The following is a 22,148-nucleotide window of genomic DNA, read 5'->3' as shown; positions in this document are numbered from 1 at the left end:
TGTTTAAATTTCCCGATCAACGTATTCGTCCTTTAACAGGGATAAAAGGTTTAAAATCCAATTTATTTTTGCTCAGATAAAGTGTAGAAAATCTCCATAAAAGATCATTCCCGTGGTTTTTAAGCAATACTCCAAATTTACTGTATAAAAAAGACACGGCGTATAGTATGGGTGCAAAACGCGTGTCTTTAAAAGCCTAACTGTTACGATTCTTTAGAATACAGCTCATGGTATTTTTACAACGCGCTTCACCAAACCAACGTTTAATGGATTAGTTTAGTTAAAGCTTCCTTATCGTCAATAAAATGTACGGCCTTAATTATTATTAGTTTTGATAATAATTTATTTATTAGTTTTGATAGTGTGTAATATGAAAACTGTTTAATTTTTACTTCTATCACGTAAATTTACGGCGGTATGTATAACACTGGTGGTACAGCTCGCAAAATTAACTCTACATATCATGCAAAAATCAAAAACCTATTTTAAAGTTTACAATAATTGTTTTCGCTTTTATATCGACAAAAAGTAACATTACGTAATGTTTTTCTACTTTTGATAACAAACCGATTTGACAATTGACAGTATCAGTAAAATCAGACATAGAAACACCGTGCTACGACTTCCGAGATGGCGTCAAACTTTGGTTAAAACCACCATTCAACAGGCGCAGGCACATCCGCTGTCACCCTGTTTTGGTGATCGATTCCAAATCAAACAGACCACTTTGTGTTTACAGATTCGCCTTCACCATTTACTTGACCCTGACTGGATTCGCACTCACTTGTTTTGTGATTGGTAAGTGTGGCTTCGACTTGTGCTACAACCAGTTTTTTTATGGTAAAATCTGATCCTTTGAAATATGTGATTGTTTTTTACGTTTATCAATTTTAAACGTGAATTAGATACACACTATGTTGCCAAAACGAGAATATTTACAAAATTACAAAAAACTGAAGTTCTTATTTTCTGCCTCGCATAACTTTTGCATCTTTATGCTTGTAATTAAATATAAACCCGTTGGAATTGAAACAATTTATTCTTATATTATTAAATATAATCTTGCGTCTATTAAGTTTTACCCGACTTTTAACATGCCTTGCCAACATAGAAATGTTAACAAATAAAACTATTTTTTTTCAAGGTTACATAACAAGCTTGGTTCTGGCGAGTCAAGGCAAAAAGCACGAGTTCGAAAGGGCCATGACGTCATCACGAAGGTTCATGAAACAGCGCCACCTACCGAAGGAAACACGGGACAGGGTCGAGCAATTCTATCAGCACACATGGCTTCAGTAAGACAGTTGGAAAAAATAAATTTCCTAGGAGTAACTCACATGTAACTAATAACAAAAACCGGAATCTTTAGAATGAAATTGTATATCATTGAAAATATCCTTGGATTTCTTTGTTTCTTCTTATTATATTAGGAGTGTTTTGGTTTTAATAAAGTTTGTTGGTTTACGAAATTCTAAGGTGGAAAACTTGTATCTTTAGATTAAACGCACTTCTTTAAAAGTTTAAAATCTAATCTGCTCTTTGTAACCAAAAGTAACTAAACAATTCTTCATCCCAGCCATGACTTTGATCAACTTGATGAAAAGCGGATGCTTCGCCACCTTCCCATCGCAATCAAAGACGAAATGAAGCTTCACGGAAACTACAAGGCTCTAAAGCAGGTACAAAAAAACGACTCGGCAAGCTAAAAATACGTACAAGCCATAAAAAATGCAATAACACATGTGCGAGGTTTTGAAAAGACACCGAGTAGAATGTTTACTGCATTAAATCCCTCGGGTAAAACAGGAAGAGAATATATAGTTTGTCAACTACGTCGTCTTAAGCTTTCTTAAGCTTGTAAATCAAATAAACGAAAAAGTCAAACGATATATATAAAATTTTGCAACATTATTTACTTAAAATAGTCTCAGAACTTTTAAAACCTTCAAAATTTTGACTTTTTTAAATTACAAAAACTCAAAAGTTGATTTATCTAATTTCTATTTTTTCAAAACAATTTAAAAACATTTAATTTATCTAATCGTATTTCTACACATTTTGCAGTTGCCCGAGTTGTCGTCTTGCGATTCTAACCTGCTGCGAGAGTTGGTTTCTCGTATGTCCAGACGTACTTACCTTCCTGGTCAAGCGGTGTACAAGAGTGGCGACGCCGGTTCGGAGATGTTCATTGTAGGAGAGGGTGCCCTGCAAGTCATAAAGTGAGTTTTACGTTATGCAATATAAATCAAGTACACACGAACAGTGGCCAGTGTTGTTAACAAGGCGTTTTGAAGCGACTAGAATTCCAGTCAATCGATTTTGCAACAAATGGCAAGCCATAAAAAGTGGTTTAGCGTCTAAACCAGGGGTCGGCAACCTTTTTCTAGTCGCGGGCCAAAACCAAACTCAGGAAGGTCTCTGCGGGCCGCACAAAATGATAACTAAGAATTGTGTTATTAACAATTTAGGACAACTGTTAATCAGGCGGGCCTCGGATCGTTTTTGCACTTAAACGTGTTTATTTAAATTTAAGGAGGCAGTAAAGTGTTGGCGCAAAGCGCGAAAAAAGCGTATGTTTGGTTCAAAATTCGAGTTCACATGTCGTCGTCCATACTACTAATGAAAAGTGAAATAAAACTACTTTGGGTAACGAGATAACATTTAAAGTTAAGCTAGCTCAGTGTTTGTTAACTGTTTCAAGTCAAGGCACAACTAGCGAGCGAAGCAAGCGCGATTTTTTATGGTACATCGGCATTTCTTTTAAATTCTTGCAAGTTTTTATTACATTGCCGAAAATAAAAAATGAAAAAATGTTAAAAAATATATGTCCAATATTTTTTAATACGTTTTCCGTTTTTCCGCGACGCACTTTGGTAGCTTTCCACCGCGCAACGGTAAAGAAGCGCTGATCTAGTTGAAAAGGCAGCATCAAAGCATAAACAAACTGGACGTAGAAAGATCATTCGCGCGAAGAGCGAAAATTTTTCGCACTTATATATAGTTAAAATAGTCAAAAAGTATGTGAAATAGTGTCTAATTTGTCAAAGAGGCGCCGACCCCTGGTCTAAACAAATGAAATTATTTCGATCCAAACAATATGATAGCAACCTCCACACAAGGCAATAAGGGAACATTCAAATTATTTGAAAATCAAGTCGGGTTATTCGACCAAAACGTAATTAATTGTCTGACACCAAAACTTAAACTTGGAATGTGTCTTACAGAAACTTTTCAATAGGCCATTTCGCAGCACAATGAACGACAAGGCTTGAATACCGAAATTAGTAGAGCAGATAAAAATAAATTTACGACAAACAATCCCTACACAAAGGGCTGATGCTAAAACTTAGTATTTTATTGCCAACATTTAGTATTTTATTGCCAATAAGCACTGCATGGTACAATCATTTCAAAACCAGAAAAGGGGCATTTTTGCTCCAAAACACTTCCAAACAGTCGTAAGGTCATAGAAAAAAAAAGGCTTTGCTTACAACAATTATTTTTTAAATTAAAAAAAAATCAGCAAAAAATAATGTTTTGGCAAGGCGATTTTTGTACTTTGATTAAATAACTGGTATTCTACTTGCAGGGAACACGATGGAAGTGTTTCAGTGGTGAAGGACGGCGACGTGTTCGGCGAAATGAACCTCTTCAACATGCAACGCAACCACCGACGCACGTGTGACGTCATATCCTGCGGCTACTCGGAGCTGTTCGTGCTTGCGTCACATGACGTCACCGACACGCTGGCCAAGTATCCGAGGGTCATGGTGAGTGACGTAATCTTCCTTGCGTACGAAAACAATAACTTTTTCTGCTTTCCGAAAAGTATTCTTGTGGACTAGCTGCAACCTGGGTATGCGTTGTCCTAATAATACAGAGCCGTCGCTGGCTGATTCCGGACGTAGTGCAGTGTAACTTGGTGTTTTCCAACGTTTTGTGGATCACGGAACTATGATTTATTGTTTAGCAGCAACAGACAGCCAAAATTGCAATGAAATTATTACATAACGAATCTTATAATCACTATGAAACATTTAAAGGATAAATACTTTCATATAACAAAAGCTACTTACGTGATATGTCCAGTGTTAAATGAGTGATTTTCGACCGGTGTTCCATGGCATAGAACATTAGTCAAACTACTAAATTTCCTGCCTGGCGATATATTTCGCGGAACGCTACAATTTCGCGGAATACCGGTTAAAAATCATTGGTGTAGGTTGTTTTCGTTTTGACCCTGTTCAGAAACATTGTGCTCAACAGTTCAACATGCACAGCACACAGGCAATATCGCTTCGTTGTCCGCATATTGTACCACTTAAACATCCGATCGAATATGTTTCTACCAGAACCTAGTGATGCAGCAAGCTCGACGTAACCGGGCCGCCAATGCAATGTACGAGGGAAGCCAGATGTCCAGCAACCAGGGACGGGGAAACGTCCAGTCCATTTCCAACGTACACGTGTCGATGAGGGGAAGCACCCGCCAACCATCGACCCAGGGGAACAACACAGGGTAAGAAGAATTTAGATTTGTGTAAAATAGTTTTATGACTTCTATTTGTTTGTGATGGTGCACGGGTGTTCTGCTGCTATTATTCTGGGTCAGACGTTCTTTAAAATAAGATTGATGTCCGTATTTTGAAGATTTTCACTTTTTATCAATCACCGAAGCATGTTTTTTTCAAAACATTCCGCTTTACAACAAACTGGTCAAACCACATATTCGTGAGCTACTACAACAGAAAACAGTTTTGCGATGAAAATTAGGAAGTTCAAGTAGTTACATCATATTTCACCAACTATAATCAACATCCGATGAGCGGAAAATGAAATGTTTTTTAATTGCTGCTTGCTTGCCAATAACAAATAAATGGTCACTGATCGTATGGCTTTTTCAACAGCATAAAATTTGTCGTCACACACATAATATTACATCACGAAAACATCCTGTGAACCCCTTTGAGTACCAGGTTTTTGAAACCCTGTTATATAATTTGGTAGACTTCGAACTCATTGTTCCAAAATCTCTTTTATGATGTTTCACAACTTTCAGACGCCATAATCTTTAAAATTAAAAGTTGCCTCAAAAACGCGTTTATTTCCTTCAGACGTGACGTCAGTCCGGACAGCGCCATACCGCCATCTCCCGTCCGGTCTGGCCTGTCGGATCCGGACATGGGGAGCTACCGGGCGCCGGCCAGTGACGCGGTGGGCATGATTATGAGGCCCGACATCGTCGAAAAACTGAACGTCGTCTATCGGGAAAATCTCAACACGCTAAAGAACTCTTTAGACGCTGTTTGGGTACGGCTTTTTCAATTAGGCTACATTACTGTTTGGTATGCTTATGGTGAACACAATTTAAAACAGACGGTTGAACACTGCGTATTTTTTTTTTTTTTGTAATTTTCAACTTTGAATTTTGTTACATTGTTAAAAAGTTTTACACTTTTTTACACCCTGCAATCCTTTAAAATACGTGCGACACCTTAAAAGAATAAATCTATGAAAACAAAATCTGGTATAAACTCTTTCGTTTTTTAAATGCTATGCATTTTATCTTAAGGAAATCAAAACCAATCAATGGGTTATGCCCTCTGTTTTGCAAAGAAAATAAAACTAAATGCGGTTCTGAACATTTACTGTAAGAAATCCTACACATTTCAAACGTCTACATTGAGGACTGGAACAGCTAATGTGTAAAAATGTCTAAATTAATAAGTAGTAATCCTAATATAAAAAAAATGTTTATATATTTAGAATCGCGAAGTGGCCTGCCTTCAGCAACAACTAGCCGACACCGAAAGCGAGCGTGACAGCAAAGCGCGTGAAGTGATCCAACTGCGCCACCGTCTGGTCAGCGCCAAGGCCATTCCACCTTCCGTTAGAGAGCAGTCGGGAGCAGCCAAGGCAAAGGCAAAGAGCAAATCCAGCTCGACCCCCAGCATCAAGGACTCTGTATCCACAGCGTCGAGCAAGACAAATCTGAAAGCCAATGTTAAAGCAGTTGGAAAGTCGAGAAAGCGAGTTCTGCTACCGAGTGTTTCGGACGAGGTTGGAACTGAATCCGCAGATGCGTCTAGCGCCGCTGGCGATCACAATAAAGGCACAAACTCAACCGTTGGGCGTCGCCCGAGCGCTATACAAGAAACGCCGCTTGACGTGTACGGCTCTTTGGCATCGTTAACTTCGAGTACGACCTGACAAGCGTTTAATTTGGATTGCCTCCACAAATACCGGCAATGTGTCACCTAACAACGAAGAGAAGACGTTCGTGATCCCTGGGACAAATGTACATAAACCCACGATAAATAAACCCCAGGCTGTGACTCGAATAAAGCTGCAGTCTAATTCAAGAATGGTTTCAGAGAGCTGCAGCCTAATCGCGGTCACACCTTCGTCTTGGGCCAAGGTGAACTATTCCCCAGTGAAAAGGCGAGGCGCTGCGGTTGGAAGCCGGCGGCGAAGTAATTGCCAGACGCCGACTGAGCGCTGCTGATAAGGCCGGTGTACCTGTGGTATTCTTGGCGCCCTTTGCCCGAAAGTGCGCAAGCAGCACAATGACTGCGAAGGCGCTGGCGTCATTATAAGGACCAAGATGTATTTTCTTGGCGTTGAGTATACACTCAAGTTCTGTGGTTTCTGTAAGAGTGTGTAATTAACCCCCTTGGATGGTTATTTGACTATACATGTAGGGTTAATTTTCTAATGATAAGAGATGGTATATTTTACCGTTTGGCAGAACACAAGTTTCATTGGTCTTCCATAATAATTTAAATTGTGTACGTTTAAAATGCAAACTTTACGACATTTTTCTTTTATTGCACGGCATAACTCTTTACTTGATAGAGGGAATTGAATTCTATCCAGTTCTTCTCAAGAAGAAAATTCTCTTCGAGAAAATTACATTTTAAGAATCAGTGCTCTATCCGTTATTGCTTTACATGTTGGTTTAATCCAGTTAACTCTTTAAGTCACAAGAAGTGCATCAATTTTCTGCCCTGTTTGCGACGTGAAGTGATTTTCCTACGCGTACATATCCTAAAAGTTCATCACAATTGCAATACGATCTTCCACAGTTCACTTCGTTTTTTTGGAAATTTGCGAATGGTGTCACGCCAATTTTTCCTGAGCGCCACCGTTTAATGACGTATCACGTCGTGCTTCTCTCGCCCTTCGTCTGTTCCTCCTGCCGATTTTATTTATTCATGAACCAATACATTTATTCTCTATCGCGCGATTACATGTATTTCGAAGTGCAGTTTTAAAGGGTACAGTTTGTGCAAGCTTTTGCAGGTCTCACCTGACGGTGTTTAGGACGCTTTATATAGAAAAGCTGTGTAAACTAATCAACTTTTTGGAACATATCTTGGAAAGTGTAGAATGAGTTACAAATTGCTTAACTGGTTTGCAATACGGTATTATGTTTACGAGCTATTTCAAGGATTTATGGCATTCCAATGTTTAATTTAGATTTCTATTGAGGTTAGAGGTACAAATTCGTTTGCTATAACTTTGTCGTAGAAAATCTACGACGTGATTCTACTGAAAATCTATACAATAGATTAGTTATTTAAATCGTTTAGGAAAATGTCTAGAGCAGTGCTTTTCAACCTTTAAAATTTCTATTCGCACTTTTTTATTTCGGAAAATTTTGATCCGCACGAAACGAGCACGGTAAGTTTACAACCTTACGTTTTTTTTTTCAATGTAAGGGTTTGTGTATTAAAACCGTGGGCCTAAGCCTTGACTATATTACTGTACCTGTAACGCATAGGTGGGCGCACCAGCTTATTTGATTACTGTATTACACATATAAAATAATAAAATGCACCATTTTTATCCGCACATTCATCCGCACGACGTTCGTCATCCGCACTACAATTTTTTGTATCCGCACAAGAGCGACCATCCCACTGGTTGAAAAACACTGGTCTAGACTCCAGAGAAACTATAAAATTCATTTTCAATTATTATGAGAATTTTAAAGCAAGCAGCCTTAAACTAGGAAACTATGCGAGTATTTTACCGTTTTGCTTCACATCGGTAAGCACGATATGCTTGTCAGCAAATCAGTCATTTTTCAACTTAGCCGAAGCGAGAAGGATGTTTTAAACCAGCGTTTCTCAACCGGTGCGCCGTGGAAGGTGGCCAGGTGCGCCGCGAGAAAATGGGGAAAAAGTGTTACAAAGATTCGTAGCCCTTATTGAAGTCCCAATGGTTGATGTTGGCTCTTCGCTAACAAAGAAAGAGGAACTATTGCAACATATCTAGAGGGACTTCCGCCATAAGACCGCAATTAAAACAACAGCAACTTCGGCATAAAAAACAGTTCGGAGTAAGACCATGCCAAAGAATATGTCCTTTAATCGTCCCATACCCTGTTTTTTTCCGCTACATTTTGGATTTATCCTGAGTTGGATGTTGTTGCTTTTGGGGCTTATTCTGTGTTTCCATCGAACTTTAACTAACATACCGTGTGTTTTCACAATTTACAATATGAAAGGCCTATTTCATTTATTTTCTTTTTCTTTAGCCATTTCTTATTGAGCACATCGCATTTTATAGCAGGGCTGTGGAGTCGGGAGTCATATTTGGGACTTACCGTAATCGATTTGTTTTGCTGAAATCGGACTGATGGAGTCCCGAGTCCGACGTGCGCAGTACCAATTTTAAAACTAATAATGCCGCCAAATGCAAATTAAAAAGGCGAAATACAATGGTGGATATTTTCCAGCAATGTATTGTGGTTGGATGAGATATATGACACCCCTATGAGGAGATTGTTGAAAATCCACCTTAATAAATGGGGGAAAATGCTGTAGGGTTGCAGACGGACTCGGAATTTGACGAAATCAAACATTTGGCCGGAGTAGGACTCGGGAGTTGGAGTCGAGTTATTTTTAACCGACTCCGCAAGCTGCTTTATAGATAATAGAATTGGGAGCCTAATGTAATAAAAACTGCCAGGAAAAACAAGTATCCAAACAAAGTTAGCAGTCGACTCGCTCGTCAGGTGCGCCGCAACGTTTTGAAAGGTTTACAAGTGCGCCCTGGGGTGAAAAAGGTTGAGAAACACTGCGCTAAACAGATGCCAGCCGCATCTGAATTTAACATAACGCCACAGTCGTATGCATAATGCCGACAAACAAGCCCCATCGTACTCGTTAATCGGGATATTACAAGACTTATAAACGATCAACGAAATTAGCATAATCCTCGCTAAAACGTCGAAGACAAATTGCTGACAGCAGTTTTCGTAAGCTGCAGAGAAGGAATCCGCCAATGCCGATCGACCGGCAATGTTTTTACAGCATACGGCGACAGCGCGACTTAAATGCCGCATTTTAATTACGCGTAATTATGGCAGCGCGGTAATTGGGGCTGTACGGGGCCCGTCAAGGCCCGTGGGGCAGCAAGTGGAAATGACATATGAGCGGACGAAATAGCATCAGCAACAAAGAGAGAGAACTGCTGCCTTTTTGTTGTTTCAAGGGGCAAGTTAAACGAGGTCGCCTGGTGATAAAGCGGCCTGGTAGAAGCACGCGGTCAAACTTAACAGTCGAAGGAATGCCTTCTATTATAGTGTTAGTTGTTATAGGCGCCGATTTGGTTTGGTTATATGACAAGGTTCAGCGCTAAAGGTATGTGCGCTTGGCGTGAATCGGCCTTCGCGTTCAGCTAGCCAAGCGTGCAGTTCAGGTGAAAATCGTGGGCGTGTGATAAGCCGAACTGGTATAGATTTAAAAGCAACGCTGTAAGCTAGCGGTAAATTCTTGTGGTGCACCCTGTCAGCAGTTGAGCGTACTGCGTTTTGTGTAGGCTACAAGGTTGCAAGAACTGAAGCTGGAATGGCTTAATATTATAAAAAGTGAAGCAGCATGATGGCAATTAAGGGTATTTGTTTTTACTTACGCACTACATTGTTGTATGACGGGTTCTTGTAATAACTCCCTTAGCTTAACGTAAACAATATAAACGTACAGGATGGTTTAATTATTTCAGTTGAAAGCAAACACCTTAAAAATTCGAAATTTATTTGTCAGCAACGTTAGATTTTCGGTGTTGGGTTTGCAGCAACGGGGAACGAAGACGGATTACAAGACATTAAATACCAATTACAAATCGAAGCCTATTTGGTTAAAGTTCTTTGGTCGAGGGGACTTAACGAAGTAAGTGGCCAGTCAGCACATAGAGACTGCTATTCATGAACACGGCAGTCGAAACAGCTTGCTAGAGCTTTGTTGCGAAGAGAGATCGATACACTTGCACCGCAAGGTCGCCAGCCCGCAGCGCGGTACAAGTGTACAGCAGCAGCCTTCCGTTTCGGACACGCGACCGGTGCAAGTGGACAATAGCAATGCCGGGACGCCAGTCAAGATTAAAGTCTGCGCGACGCTCGACCGTCTACGTTTGATGTCTGTGCACTTGCTAGTTTTCATTGAAAGGTCCGAACTCACCGGATATCGGCATACTGCTGTGATTCATAGAAATGTAAGTTCTATCCGGCGGCAAGTGCGTCTAATGGCGGAATAGAGTTCTTCTTTTATGTCGCCGCGGATGTAGCTCAAAGAAAGGTTGCGCAAACTTTAAGATATTATCAGCTGTCGCCGGTACAAAGTGTACCTTTATACGTCAGTAGTGTTCGCCTCAATTTAACGCTGTAATTAGCTTTAGACAAACTCCGGTCTAATACGTGGCGTCTTTTCCGGAAAGATGAAGTAGTAACGCTAAACCGCTTTGTTGGGATTGCTCTTGAACTGCCCCTACCCCCAGCTCTTTATTACAAAGGCATTGCATCACACGAATTACAATAGGAATCAGTGGTTAATGTTTCACGAGGCTCCAAAGATTGACCGAGAGCGTTTGTTTAGCGCCAGTAGGCACACACAGGAAAAGTGTAACCGTTTCGCACACAGCGTTTTCGAAGGAATAAATTCTGCGCCGTGGCGTCATAGTGACGTAGCCAAACCGGTTTCTAAAGACAGAAAGACCAAATAGCAAAAATAAACACGAGCCTTTTGGGTCGCCACTAGCACTGCCAGATGTTGAGGTTGCGACCTTTAGAGTAGGCGTAGTGTATTTTTCCAGTCAAAATCAATACACGAATGGCGAAAAGGCGAAAAGGTTCCGCCCACTTTCGTTGTGGGCGTGCACACCCTATCTAGAATAATAATTTCGTTTTCTGGCGGTTTAGAAAAATCCCCTAACTACACACGCAACGAACACCGAAACAAAATATTTCGTAAGCGACTTACGCAGGTGATTTCAAACCAGAATTTATAGTTCCTAATAAAGGGTTTTATGGAGGAAACGGATTCTTTGTTTGGTAACGAACCAGGGTTTTGTCGCCAATAAAACCAGTGGAAATGTGTTGGTTCCTTTAAACGGCGCTTCTCAACCAGTGGACACAAACTTTTTAAGTTGTTTTTGTGTTACTTAAGTTTTGCGGATGTTGTTGTGTTCAAAATATAGTCTCAGAAAAAGTTGGTCATAACAAGACAAACATGCTTGTAAAAAGAGGCCGCAAGTTAAAAAAGGTTGGCAAACTTTACCTAAAAAGTAAAAGCTGCCTATAACTGCTATGCCAGACTTAATCGTCACATACTCACATTACTAGGTGAGGTAGGATAATTTATGGGTGCGTCGGTAAAAACATCGTCAATATTCATATTGCGCCAGTGAGCTCGTGTATAACAGCCGTACCGAAATACAGCGAAGACTTTCGACTCGGGACGCCGAAAAATACACCGCAGTCCGCTCGTGACGTCACCCACCGATGACGTGACCGCGACGGATAGGGCCTAGACGCGCGATCGAAAAAAGGCAACGAGCAGGGAAAGTGTGAAAGCTCTCCCGCTACGTCTGCGCGTGTCACCAGTGCAACTGAACGGTTTAAATTGTGCACCTCTCCGTTGACTTGTTATCAAATGGGATTTCGCACTAGAGACAAGACAGCAGCAGTAGCAACAAAGAAGCGTGGCACATCGCCAGTTAATCCCTTGTCCAGATCTGCGAGTCTTATTTAAACTCGTTCGCCACTCAGGATGAATGAATCAGTCGGCGGCGGAGAGGCAATTAGAAGCACCACTTGACGTTTGTAAAGGTAGAGCTTCGTCATGGCAGCATTCAGTTACATTATTGATGTGATTTGTAATGGGTTTAGTTCTTGTACTATTTTGACGGCGATTTAGTGGACTGCCTAGTTAACAACCTGGATGTAGTGATAAAGCTTTAGGCATCGATTTAGTTATAGAAGTTACATGTTTTAATAAAAAAACGTGGATGATAAATGTTGAGGTTCAGTTAGCAGCCATTTGGTTTCACCAATCCAGTGATCTATTAAAGACCAATGTGTGGTACTTTCAGTATATTAGTAAGGTTTAGTACAGTCTGTCATTTTGTGGTACTAGAACTAGCTTGGAAAGAAATCAACAATTAAAGTAAAAGATCTTTAAAATATGAAATATACACTTTGGCTAAAGCGAGCATGGATATTGAATATTTTTAAAAGAAAATTAGACGAGCTATATCTAACAGATTAAAGCTGTATACGCTCTGCGATGTCGAACTATAAAACAACATGCATCCTGTCTGCATTTATACAGTGATCAAGGCTTGTGTATGTAGCTGTTTGGGCGTTAATCAGGTCGACCAACCACCCACTCATTAATCCGCAATAGGAAAAGGTTATATTTCGGGCACCTGGAAGCTGGTTGATGAGAATCGGTCGTCGGACAAGTACCGAGGCGGTAGTTTTTTGTTAAAGTTCAAAGTTAAAAAAAAAACTTAAACGAGATTGTGCGAGATATGCAGCCCGGGGGCCTTTGGCTTGAGCGCGAGATAAAACTCGTCGTCGCCTCTATACGAGCGCCGGCTTATCTCAGTTGAAGTGTGTCGGGCGCGCTGACAGCGGGATGGCTGATGCCGTCAGTCTTTGACGCTGATATAGACCCATCGTAGAACTGGCGCTGGGCCTGTGAAAGCTTCAATAACCGCTGAACACAACAGCAATCAGTATAGCCCAGCGGTGTGCGTTTGTGCAGTGATGTCGCGTCACTTCCTCGTTTGACAAGTTCGGCCTGGTCGTTTTGCGTGGAGTTTAGACGCGGGCTATTGTGTGCGAGTGAGTAAGTGAACGAACGAAGTAGCCCTTTGCTGTGTGTGAGTCACTGGGTAGTCTTCTAACCCTCTATTGTTACTTGCATCCAGCTGGCTTGACCAGTTAATATCAAAATGTTGTTGAAACTGCTTACATTGCAAGAGCACCAGTCTTCTAAACCCCTGCGGTTTCTTTCAGCCAGTATAGCTCGCTTGTTTAATTAGTATCGAAAAACTTGGTGGTTGAACTTCTTACTAAAGGATATACCCGTCGCAAGAACATCACATCATTTCTGTCAAGTGCTGAATATGAGAGAGGCAGTGGCCGAAATTAACTTTGAAATGCTGACCGACGACAGTGACCTCGTCTCTGTACTTCAAGGTAAGATGCTGGACATTATCGTATCGTACAGTTGCTAGCGTGGAAGTGTAAATTTCCGTTTGAAGTCCAAATTGCGATGAAAATGGACTTTGCTTTTGACGCAACTTTATGAATAATACTGAATATTTAAGATGGGTTCAGAAAATTTTAATAGCAACTTATAACGATTCAAAGCGGTTAAAATTTGCATTTGAAGCAACGTCGTAGCAGAATGATAATAAATATTTAGGTAGGTGCGTATTTTAATGGCCGTGCTTTGGCTAGGCGCGCGCCCGCGGTGAAATTGGACGCTTCGTTTACGGTGGGAAACGCAAATCATCGGCAAACGGTAACCTCCGACGCGAATAGTTTCTGCGTCGGTGGGTATGCGTCGAACTCTGGCGTATATTTATTACCTCCTTCCCACAGTTACTGGCTAGGTGCATGAGAAATTTAGCCATATAGGTTTAAGTTAGCGGTCACCAAACTACAGCCAACGGGCCAGATGCTGTTAGTTCTTCAGGCCAACGAAAATTTTTAAGAAGATAAAATACTGTTAAAATGTTGTAAGATGAAAATCCAAGTTGAGTTTAGATGGAGTTTTAAACTAAACCACAACTTCATGAAGCTCAATACAGTTGTACTAAACAACAATTTATACCTAACTTGTTTAAAATAATCAAGGTAAAAAAAAAATTATATCCGGCTTGTGATGGTGGATCCTTGCCGTTTTCAGAATAAAAAAATTCGTCTGCCCCTCATTTAGATTCGCTTTTAGCCTTGCTTGATTTACTTGGTCGCAAGGTCAAACGTGTGTATTGTTGAGTAAATGCCGAGACTCTTCGCTTTTATGTGGTAAAACGATTAGGCGCGAACGTTCACGGCGATTAAAGGTGCTCTGTTAAACACTGTCGCGCTCTGTCAGCATAAAAAATGCATTTAGCGTGTTGTGGCATGCTGTCAGTGCTGTCTACAGTGCGATACACCATCGCTTTTGCATGTGTCCGACGTGTCTGTGACATCAAAACAACACGACAGCCGTTTGTTAAAACACGGCCATGCCACGTTTCTGCGCTTCCTGCTATTTGAAAACAGCAACGAGCACGTCAGGTTTTCGGCATATTTGCTAGAGAGGAACAAATCCTCGTGCTGGTGACTGTAATTGGTACAAATTCGCCGCAAATGGGGCCAATTTACCCATTGGCGAATTCCGTTTCAGTCTGTAGAATTTAATCACTCAAAACTAGCGTTGTATTGAACTGTGTTTCATGACCGAAAGTCATTGCCTGGTTTCTTTGTATGGTCGTGACATTACAGTTAACAGTAAATTTAGAGCAGAACACAAATCAACTTGATTCAAGACACGCATTTCAGTATAAGCTGAACATTTAACAAATAAAATTTGACTGTAAAAAGGCCTTTAAAAGCATTATCTTTTGTGCATGGATGTTAAAAGTTAGAACACTTTAAACAGATTAAACCTATCCAAATTGCGTAAGCATCACAAAAAAACGCGAGTGGTGTCCTGAAATAGCCAAAGAACATCATATGTGTGGAACGTTAACCGGCAAAAACCGAGAACAACTCAGTGTTCACTGCAAACAACCCCCTAAAAGCCCAAGACATCAAAACAACTTAAAAAAACTATTTTTTTAAAGTGCTTCATCGCAACATCGCTAAATCGCAGCAGTCGCTAGGAAGATGGCGCGAAGAATACAAGGACCTTCGCGGCGACCCACAATTCGACGACTCCTTCCTCTCGGACATAGAAGACCCCCTCTTCCCGGAACAGATTCCGGAAGAGCCAGAACCAGCCTCCTCCTGTCACAAAGCAATCTCCACTGTTGACTATTGTCTCGGCGACCTGAAACGGACTCACGACGACTCTGGACACTGCGACTCGTCGCTGATGACGAGCGGCGTGTTCGACTGCGGTGACGACACGATTCTGACCGGCGGCGGCGATGACGTCACCCGTGACGAGGAGGAATACTTCGAGGTCAACTCGGTGGCGTCGGAGGCGACCGAGATCGGCGACGACCGCGACCCGTAAGTAGTTTTTTAGGTGATAGGCCGGGACATTTGTGAGCTTTGGCATTTTTGATATTTTGCTTGTAAATAGCTTTTTTTGTTAAAAATGGAATTGTCAACTAGATGTTAAATGCTTTTAAATGCTTAAGGTATATTAAGAAACTAGAGAACTTACTTGGGTTATTTTTACCATTTCTCCTTTTTATGAATATGCGGTAGAAAAACTGCTTAAAATCAGTTTTTTAGGTAAGATGCCGGGACGCTTATAAACCCCTTTTAAGTATTGGCGTTTTTTCGGTAATTAGTTCTTTTGGTTAAAATGGCGATGTGAACATTAATTTTGCACACTAAAATGTTAAAAGTCTGTAAACAAACCAGAACACTTGCTTGGATCCCTTTTACCATTTCCCGTTTTTTTGTCGCATTTAATTATGATTAGGGTTTAGAAAAGTGCGTAAAATCAGGGCGAGGGTCTCGAATTGTTCATAAAACTATAGCTCCTTCTGTTGAAGTATGTGTAAGATTTGCGCACTAAAATGCTTGAAGTCTGTCTAGAAACAGAGCATGTACCTGGATGCTTTTCACGATTTTAGCTTGTTTTTTTTACGATTTTTAGTTTTAGGGGGTAGACAAACAACGCAAAATCAGGGAGATGTCCACGAATTCATCAAAAAAATTATAAAAATATTATATCGAGCGAGACAAACAAATGGCAAAAAAAACGGTGACAATCGTCTATCTTTTTGGCTGCACGGCCCAATTGGTTGATTTGCGTCATTCGCGGCGCTATATAAGTTTTTATGTCTAAATCGTGACGAGCGCCGCAATTTTTCAAAACTGTGCCGCGTTATCGTTCGTTCGATAATACAGTCGATGATGTTTCGATCCGTGGCCGAGTAACCCCGCCGTACTTAATCGATAAATGTTTCATGTTGTGAAGCGAGAAACTCTTGAACGAAATGACCACGCCTTCCTTTAAGCGGCCGTTTTTTTATTTGGCTTTTTAACTCATTCTTTTCACCTAATTAGAGTGACAGTTACAATTTTCATGGAGATTTTAGATATACGTTGGAAGAATAACAAAGCCAAAATTGAACGTTTCGAATATATTTTTATTCTTTTATAAAACGCTTTCTTCCTAAATTTATTATAGTCAAAATGGCCAGCCTACCTTTTAAAATTCAGGTGGCGCACATGAAAGGAAAATTCTATTTTTATATTGACAAGCGTCGAGCGGTAAAAATTCCTATTCTAATTAAAGCTTTTAAATAAGACAAATGCGAAGACCGACATAGATCAGATAAACATTTAACACAACCATAGACGACAAATTAATACCTATAGGGCCTAACTATTAATTGGAACGTCTCGGTCAGCGCTTAATTTTCTAAAATACCTTCCTTTGAACCCCGATAATCACCTGCAACAGTGAGTTGCCTTTGTACTTGGTTTATTAGCGCGCTAGAAGTTTCGCAAATCGGCATTGAGTTTGTTTTTGACCGCGCGTCTGATCAAAGATTCGCACAGAATACGTGACACATGTCAAGAGCAAGTTCGTTCTACAAGCCCGCACATTGAACCTTGGCCCGAGGACCCCTGGCACCCGCCACCGGTTACCGGGCAACACTGATGACGTCACAGCGAATCAGGCGCCTGCGTTTGTGTTGACTTAGCTTCGACGCGCTCTGCGGTATAGCGCTCGCAAAATTTCGCAACCCTTTCGGAGGTGATTGGTGTGTTTGCATCAACTGGTGTATATGGTAACCGATTGGCTATTTAACATGGCCACAAAACTTATTAGCATAAAAAAAACGGTTTCAACGACCATGTTTGCTAAACAAAACTCGGACAAGTGGTTAACTGCCTTATTAGGCACAAAACATGGTTAAAGTATGAGATTTTTTTCAAAAGAAAGCGAAAGCTGTGTTAATGCTTCAATGAGGCGTATTTAGAAGGTTATTTTAAACTCCGAAATGCACCTTTTTATCTCAGTTAGTTTCGTTTTACAAGTTTAGGTGCAATCAACGCTAGCAACGTCACGCAAATTATTTTCGCATTTGACGGAACTAAAGGACTTAAACCGCAAAATAACATAGCCTTAAACCAACGCAAGGCGTTAACGGCCACGCCCGCGTTTATAAAACATGCAAATCGCGTTCACCCACGCTTAGAACATTAGTTTCACCATTTTAAGGACGGCCTCCGAAAAAAATAACCTCCGCTATTTGCTTTGCTGCGAACGTGACGGAACCGAATTAGCGCTTGCGCAATCGACACGTCATCAACTACCTCACGTGAGTGACGTAACCTCAATAAACAAACGCCCAGCAGCTCCACAGGTGTCGGTCGCCCCCCGCTACCGCTTTGCATGTACTTTGTTGCGGTTTGAAACTCCTCGAACGCGGGAAATTGGGCGCCGTTGTTTAAATGGAAAACTTTATGGAATCACCCCTAGAGTAGTTGTTTATCGAAGTACTTTCGCGTTCATTGTTTCGCCCGTGTTGGTTGAAGGTGTAGGTTCTCGGCTGGAGTTTACTGTCTTGTTTGTCTGCCAAGTCGTGTCACTGTCCCCAGTCCGTCAAAACGCCCTAGTTTGTTGATTCTGCTGCGAAAAAGCTCTTCAACTTGTTGTTTATCTGCCCACTGCCTTACGTTTGCTTTGTCAAGGTGCAGCCAATTTATTCATTAAGGACCACAAATATTTTTTTCAAACGTTTTAGCGTGACGCTGCAATAATCCTCATTGCAGATACTTTTGCAAACGTTTAAAACGTTTGCGTTAATTCTTTTTCAAGATTTTTTTTCCTTTTACATTTGAGTTCGCGAAAAACAAATCGTAACATTTTGTTAACAATTTTACGAGAATAATTTGTTTTAAGATTCTCTTTTGTCGAAACTTTCCGATTTATGAATTAAAAAAAAACTATTTTTTTAGTTTCTACTGCAGTTCTTGTTTACCGATCTAAGATCTTTAAACGCGCAACGCCACAATCGATAAAAACAAATTGCAAGTTTACAACTTTACGAGCATGTTTTTTAAAGTATTTCTTTTGTCGAACCCTTTCAAATTTATGAATTAAACAAAACTATTTTTTTTTAGTTTCTTTTGCTATTCTAGTTTACCGATCTAAGATCTTTTAACGCGCGCCGCCAGAAATCGATACAAAAATTGCAATTCAATGAAAAAAACTCTTACCTTCGTTTCAGGTCGCTGAGTGAACTTGTCGAGCGGCTTCGCAAGGCCAAGGAGATGGTGGCCTCGAAAAATGACGAGGTCGAAGAGGTGATAGCGGGCGTCCGCAGAGAGGCGACGGAGAGTTGCATATTGCGCGAGCGAATCGGAATGAACCACCGCTCGCTCACTTTGCTGGAGAGAAGACAGGAGAAACTGATGCGCGAGGCACTCTACGAAAACGGTAATTATAATTTTACATTTGAGCATGATGGTTGGAGGTTGTAGTGAGACGTAATAAGAATATCAAAGCCCATGCAGAAAGTAGAATTTTGAACGTTTCGAATAATTCTTTATCCATTTTCAACATTGATGCCTACTTCTGTATGGGCTTTGATATTCTTATTAGGTGATTTTAAATTGTAATTTAGGTTAGAAAAAATACTACATTTCTTGCCAAAAGATTTCTTAAAATAAAGCTTTAAATAAATAATTTTATTGGAATCCCGCAAAAAATACTATTTATTTCGAAAAGTCTATAGTGGAAACAAAAATAAGGGTTCCTATTAACGTAGGTAAATTTCATTAGCGTTATCATCAGGTTACCGAATCATGTCAATCGATAACCGGCCACAAAAAAAAACAATTTTTGATGTTTAACAATAATTTACATTAATCAAACTCCAAATTACGACATTAGCACTAAAATTTCCTCTCCATTTAATCCCGCCTTCCAAACGTCAAGCAACAAACTTATCGTGCTTTGTTATTTTCTTTGCAGTAACGGCAAGCACTCGCGTGCGCCACCTACAGGACGAAGTCATCCAGCTTCGAATCCGTGACTCGCAGCACCAGAGCGACATCCAGCGGCTGATGGCCGAAAACGCTCGGCTCAAACTCAAGCTTATGGAGGTGCGAACACGCCAGGTGGTGGCCTCGACTCCCAGGGCGCCGGCGGGCCTCGCGTCCCTGGTTGAACCGCCGGCCGAGGAGGAACCGCGCCCGGCGGCCCGACTGGCCCCAATCACCCTGCCCGGACTTCTGGACATGGACGATTTGGACCGGCCAGTGTGCGATAGAGTCCTGCAGCGCGGTACCATGCCCACTTTTGACCAGACGGAGTGTAAAGCGCTAACTGAGGAAATTATCCTACACGAAAGCACCGCGGCCACGAAGAAGAAGCGTTGTCCGCTTTGCAACCATTGCGAAAGCAGCCCCGACAACAACAGCAGCAGAAATGACACGACTCAAGACAGTTTCGAGGACAGCAGCGACAACGATTTTGACTTCTGGTCGAGCTTCTACGGCAAATTTCAACGCAGCGTCGGAACCAGCACCCGAGATCTTAACCCTCCTGCCACTGTCAGCCTTCGCCAGCCCACCGTTAACGTGATGGGACTTCAACTTCCAATGCCTCTGTTCCTTGCCTGTCTGCTGCGCACCATCGAAGACACGATGTCGATGGTCGGAAGGGTTTGCTTCGCCGAGATCGCGCCCTATGACCCCGACTTTCCCGAGCTCCAAGTCGACTTTGTCGAATTCATGAAGTCGCTTCACGGCAAGTTCAACGAGCTCTACCGCCGCAAGCAAGACTGACCGAACGACTGACCAGTCGGAATGATTGGCCGCTACTCGTATCGCGAACTACTGTACCAGTACGCGCAATAACCGGAGTTAGACACGCTCGGGAAAGAAGGCACAAGGCGAGTTCTTTGAGGAGCTTTACAACTCAAAACAGAGCTGACCAGCTGACCGGATGAGTTGCAAAGTCTGGGGACATTGACCATATGACCGGTTGGGCTGACCAACTACTGGATAGCCCACTATAAATCTGTCTTTAAATGCTCAATGGCTGAAGTTGCAGGCGTACATTGCTTTTTCTCAATAGTTTGTCTGCTACGAAGTCGCTTTAAAATGGGTTTTACAGCAAAACATGGAAATATATAATTAATCGTTGCATTTCGATCTGTCACTGCTTTTGTTGCATCTACCTGGTTATCGCTGTTTCTCTAAAAACGAAATTAATCCTTTAGGTTTAACCTCGGTTAGTTTTTCGTGATAGCGTTACTCAGTTTGAACCACCGTTCTGATCGTGACTCTTATCGCATTAATTTAAAACAACTGCAGTTCTAGCATATTTTCTTTCGCAGAATTTAAGACATTGACTGAGTAAAGAGTTCTTTTAAGTTTACGATTATTTCACTGTGAGCCGTTTAGCATAGTTCAATTTTGCGTTGCACGTTTTCTTCTTTTTGTTTTTACTATAAATAGCTAATCGCCCAACTTGTTTTAAAGCGAGTGCAATTTGTTATTCTTTTCTTCTTTTTTTTTTTGTTCTTTTTTTATTATTACCCAATACAATATATAAATACTGAACAGGCTTTGTGTTTGTGTTTGATGTGACAGATAGAGATTAGTACAAAATCGGCGAAAGAAAAATGACTTTACTTAATTATGTGAAAGAGCGTATGTTCAAAAACAATTTAATAAATTCACAATAGAGGACAAGGGAATCATTTCTGAGCGTGGTAGAAATTTGGTATTTTCATAATCCATTTGTTAACAACAACAGTTTGCAGATATTAAAAAAAGTATGCGAAACATTGTAACAGCTTTTAGTTAAAATATAAAATAAATACATGTTAAGTCCTTGCATTACATAAATAATAATACTCTTCTATTATACCAGTAACTTTGTGATTGCGTTGACTCGCAAAAATAGGTTTTATGCTTTCAATAAATCCAGCATTCATGAGTTAAGTTGTTTCCTTTGCGTTGTCGATAAAATATTTATTATTGACATGTGGCTAATATTGCTTCATTGCTTCAAGATATTGGTCGCACACATCTTGTGCAACATTTGTTGCAATCTATAGATAACACTGACCACATGAATTCTACACTGTATTGGAAGCCCGAAGGTTTACCACAGAAATGTAGGATGGTTGGAACTTATGTTACTGGTATAAATCCTATTGGACAAACGTAATGAAGCCTAATAAAATAACAACACTAATATATTAAGAACAGTACTACTGTCGGGGTCAGACTCGGTACTTAAGAAAGTCGGATTTAAGAAGTCGGATTATTTCGCGTGTGTCGGACTCTAGTAAAAGACTACAAAAACTACCATAATCCCCAGTTCGACGTGCGCATGCGCAGTAACAAATTAGAAACCGGTAAGGTTTCAAACAGATAATAATCGTAAAGGGAAATAACAATAGTTGAATATTTTCCATCCACTTGATGTGGGTGTATGAGATATACTACACCCTTAGGACTTGATTGTTCTAGATCCACTCGATGGCATACGCGGGCTGTACAGTCGGGGTCGGCCTCGCGGACTTTGCGATATCGCCCATTTGGACGGAGCCGGACTCTGCTTATTTTAACTACGCCTACAGCCCCGAATAAAAGTTTCATCGCCAGTAATTTTAAGATAAACCCAGTTCTAAAAGATTGACTTTCGATTACACCT

At 40.9% G+C, this 22,148-nt stretch overlaps 2 protein-coding genes across 2 annotated transcripts in view; both read left to right on the top strand.

Annotated features, from left to right (window-relative positions):
* The window catches only part of LOC146164949 (uncharacterized), a 35,402-nt gene extending 28,159 nt beyond the window's left edge, over window positions 1-7,243 (top strand). Inside the window, exons 22-29 of the mRNA XM_083380886.1 lie at window positions 740-798; window positions 1,145-1,295; window positions 1,577-1,679; window positions 2,065-2,219; window positions 3,590-3,770; window positions 4,353-4,519; window positions 5,115-5,310; window positions 5,767-7,243. Of these exons, the coding sequence (XP_083237012.1) occupies window positions 740-798; window positions 1,145-1,295; window positions 1,577-1,679; window positions 2,065-2,219; window positions 3,590-3,770; window positions 4,353-4,519; window positions 5,115-5,310; window positions 5,767-6,210 (1,456 nt within the window). The 3' untranslated portion in view covers window positions 6,211-7,243. The remainder of the gene's footprint in view (window positions 1-739; window positions 799-1,144; window positions 1,296-1,576; window positions 1,680-2,064; window positions 2,220-3,589; window positions 3,771-4,352; window positions 4,520-5,114; window positions 5,311-5,766) is intronic.
* Window positions 7,244-13,326: 6,083 nt separating this feature from the next.
* LOC146164948 (uncharacterized) lies at window positions 13,327-20,964 on the top strand. The gene is made up of 4 exons (XM_083382453.1): window positions 13,327-13,489; window positions 15,127-15,517; window positions 18,706-18,914; window positions 19,452-20,964. Exons 1-4 carry the CDS (start codon window positions 13,417-13,419, stop codon window positions 20,264-20,266), a joined length of 1,488 nt encoding a protein of 495 aa, XP_083238579.1. The 5' UTR covers window positions 13,327-13,416; the 3' UTR covers window positions 20,267-20,964.
* Window positions 20,965-22,148: the final 1,184 nt, after the last annotated feature.

This window comes from Ascidiella aspersa, chromosome 2 (assembly GCF_963924565.1).
Source record: "Ascidiella aspersa chromosome 2, kaAscAspe10.2, whole genome shotgun sequence".
NCBI classification, from domain to species: Eukaryota; Metazoa; Chordata; class Ascidiacea; order Phlebobranchia; family Ascidiidae; genus Ascidiella; species Ascidiella aspersa.
Note: the sequence above shows the minus strand (reverse complement) of the source record. Positions and strands in the feature narration are given on the sequence as shown.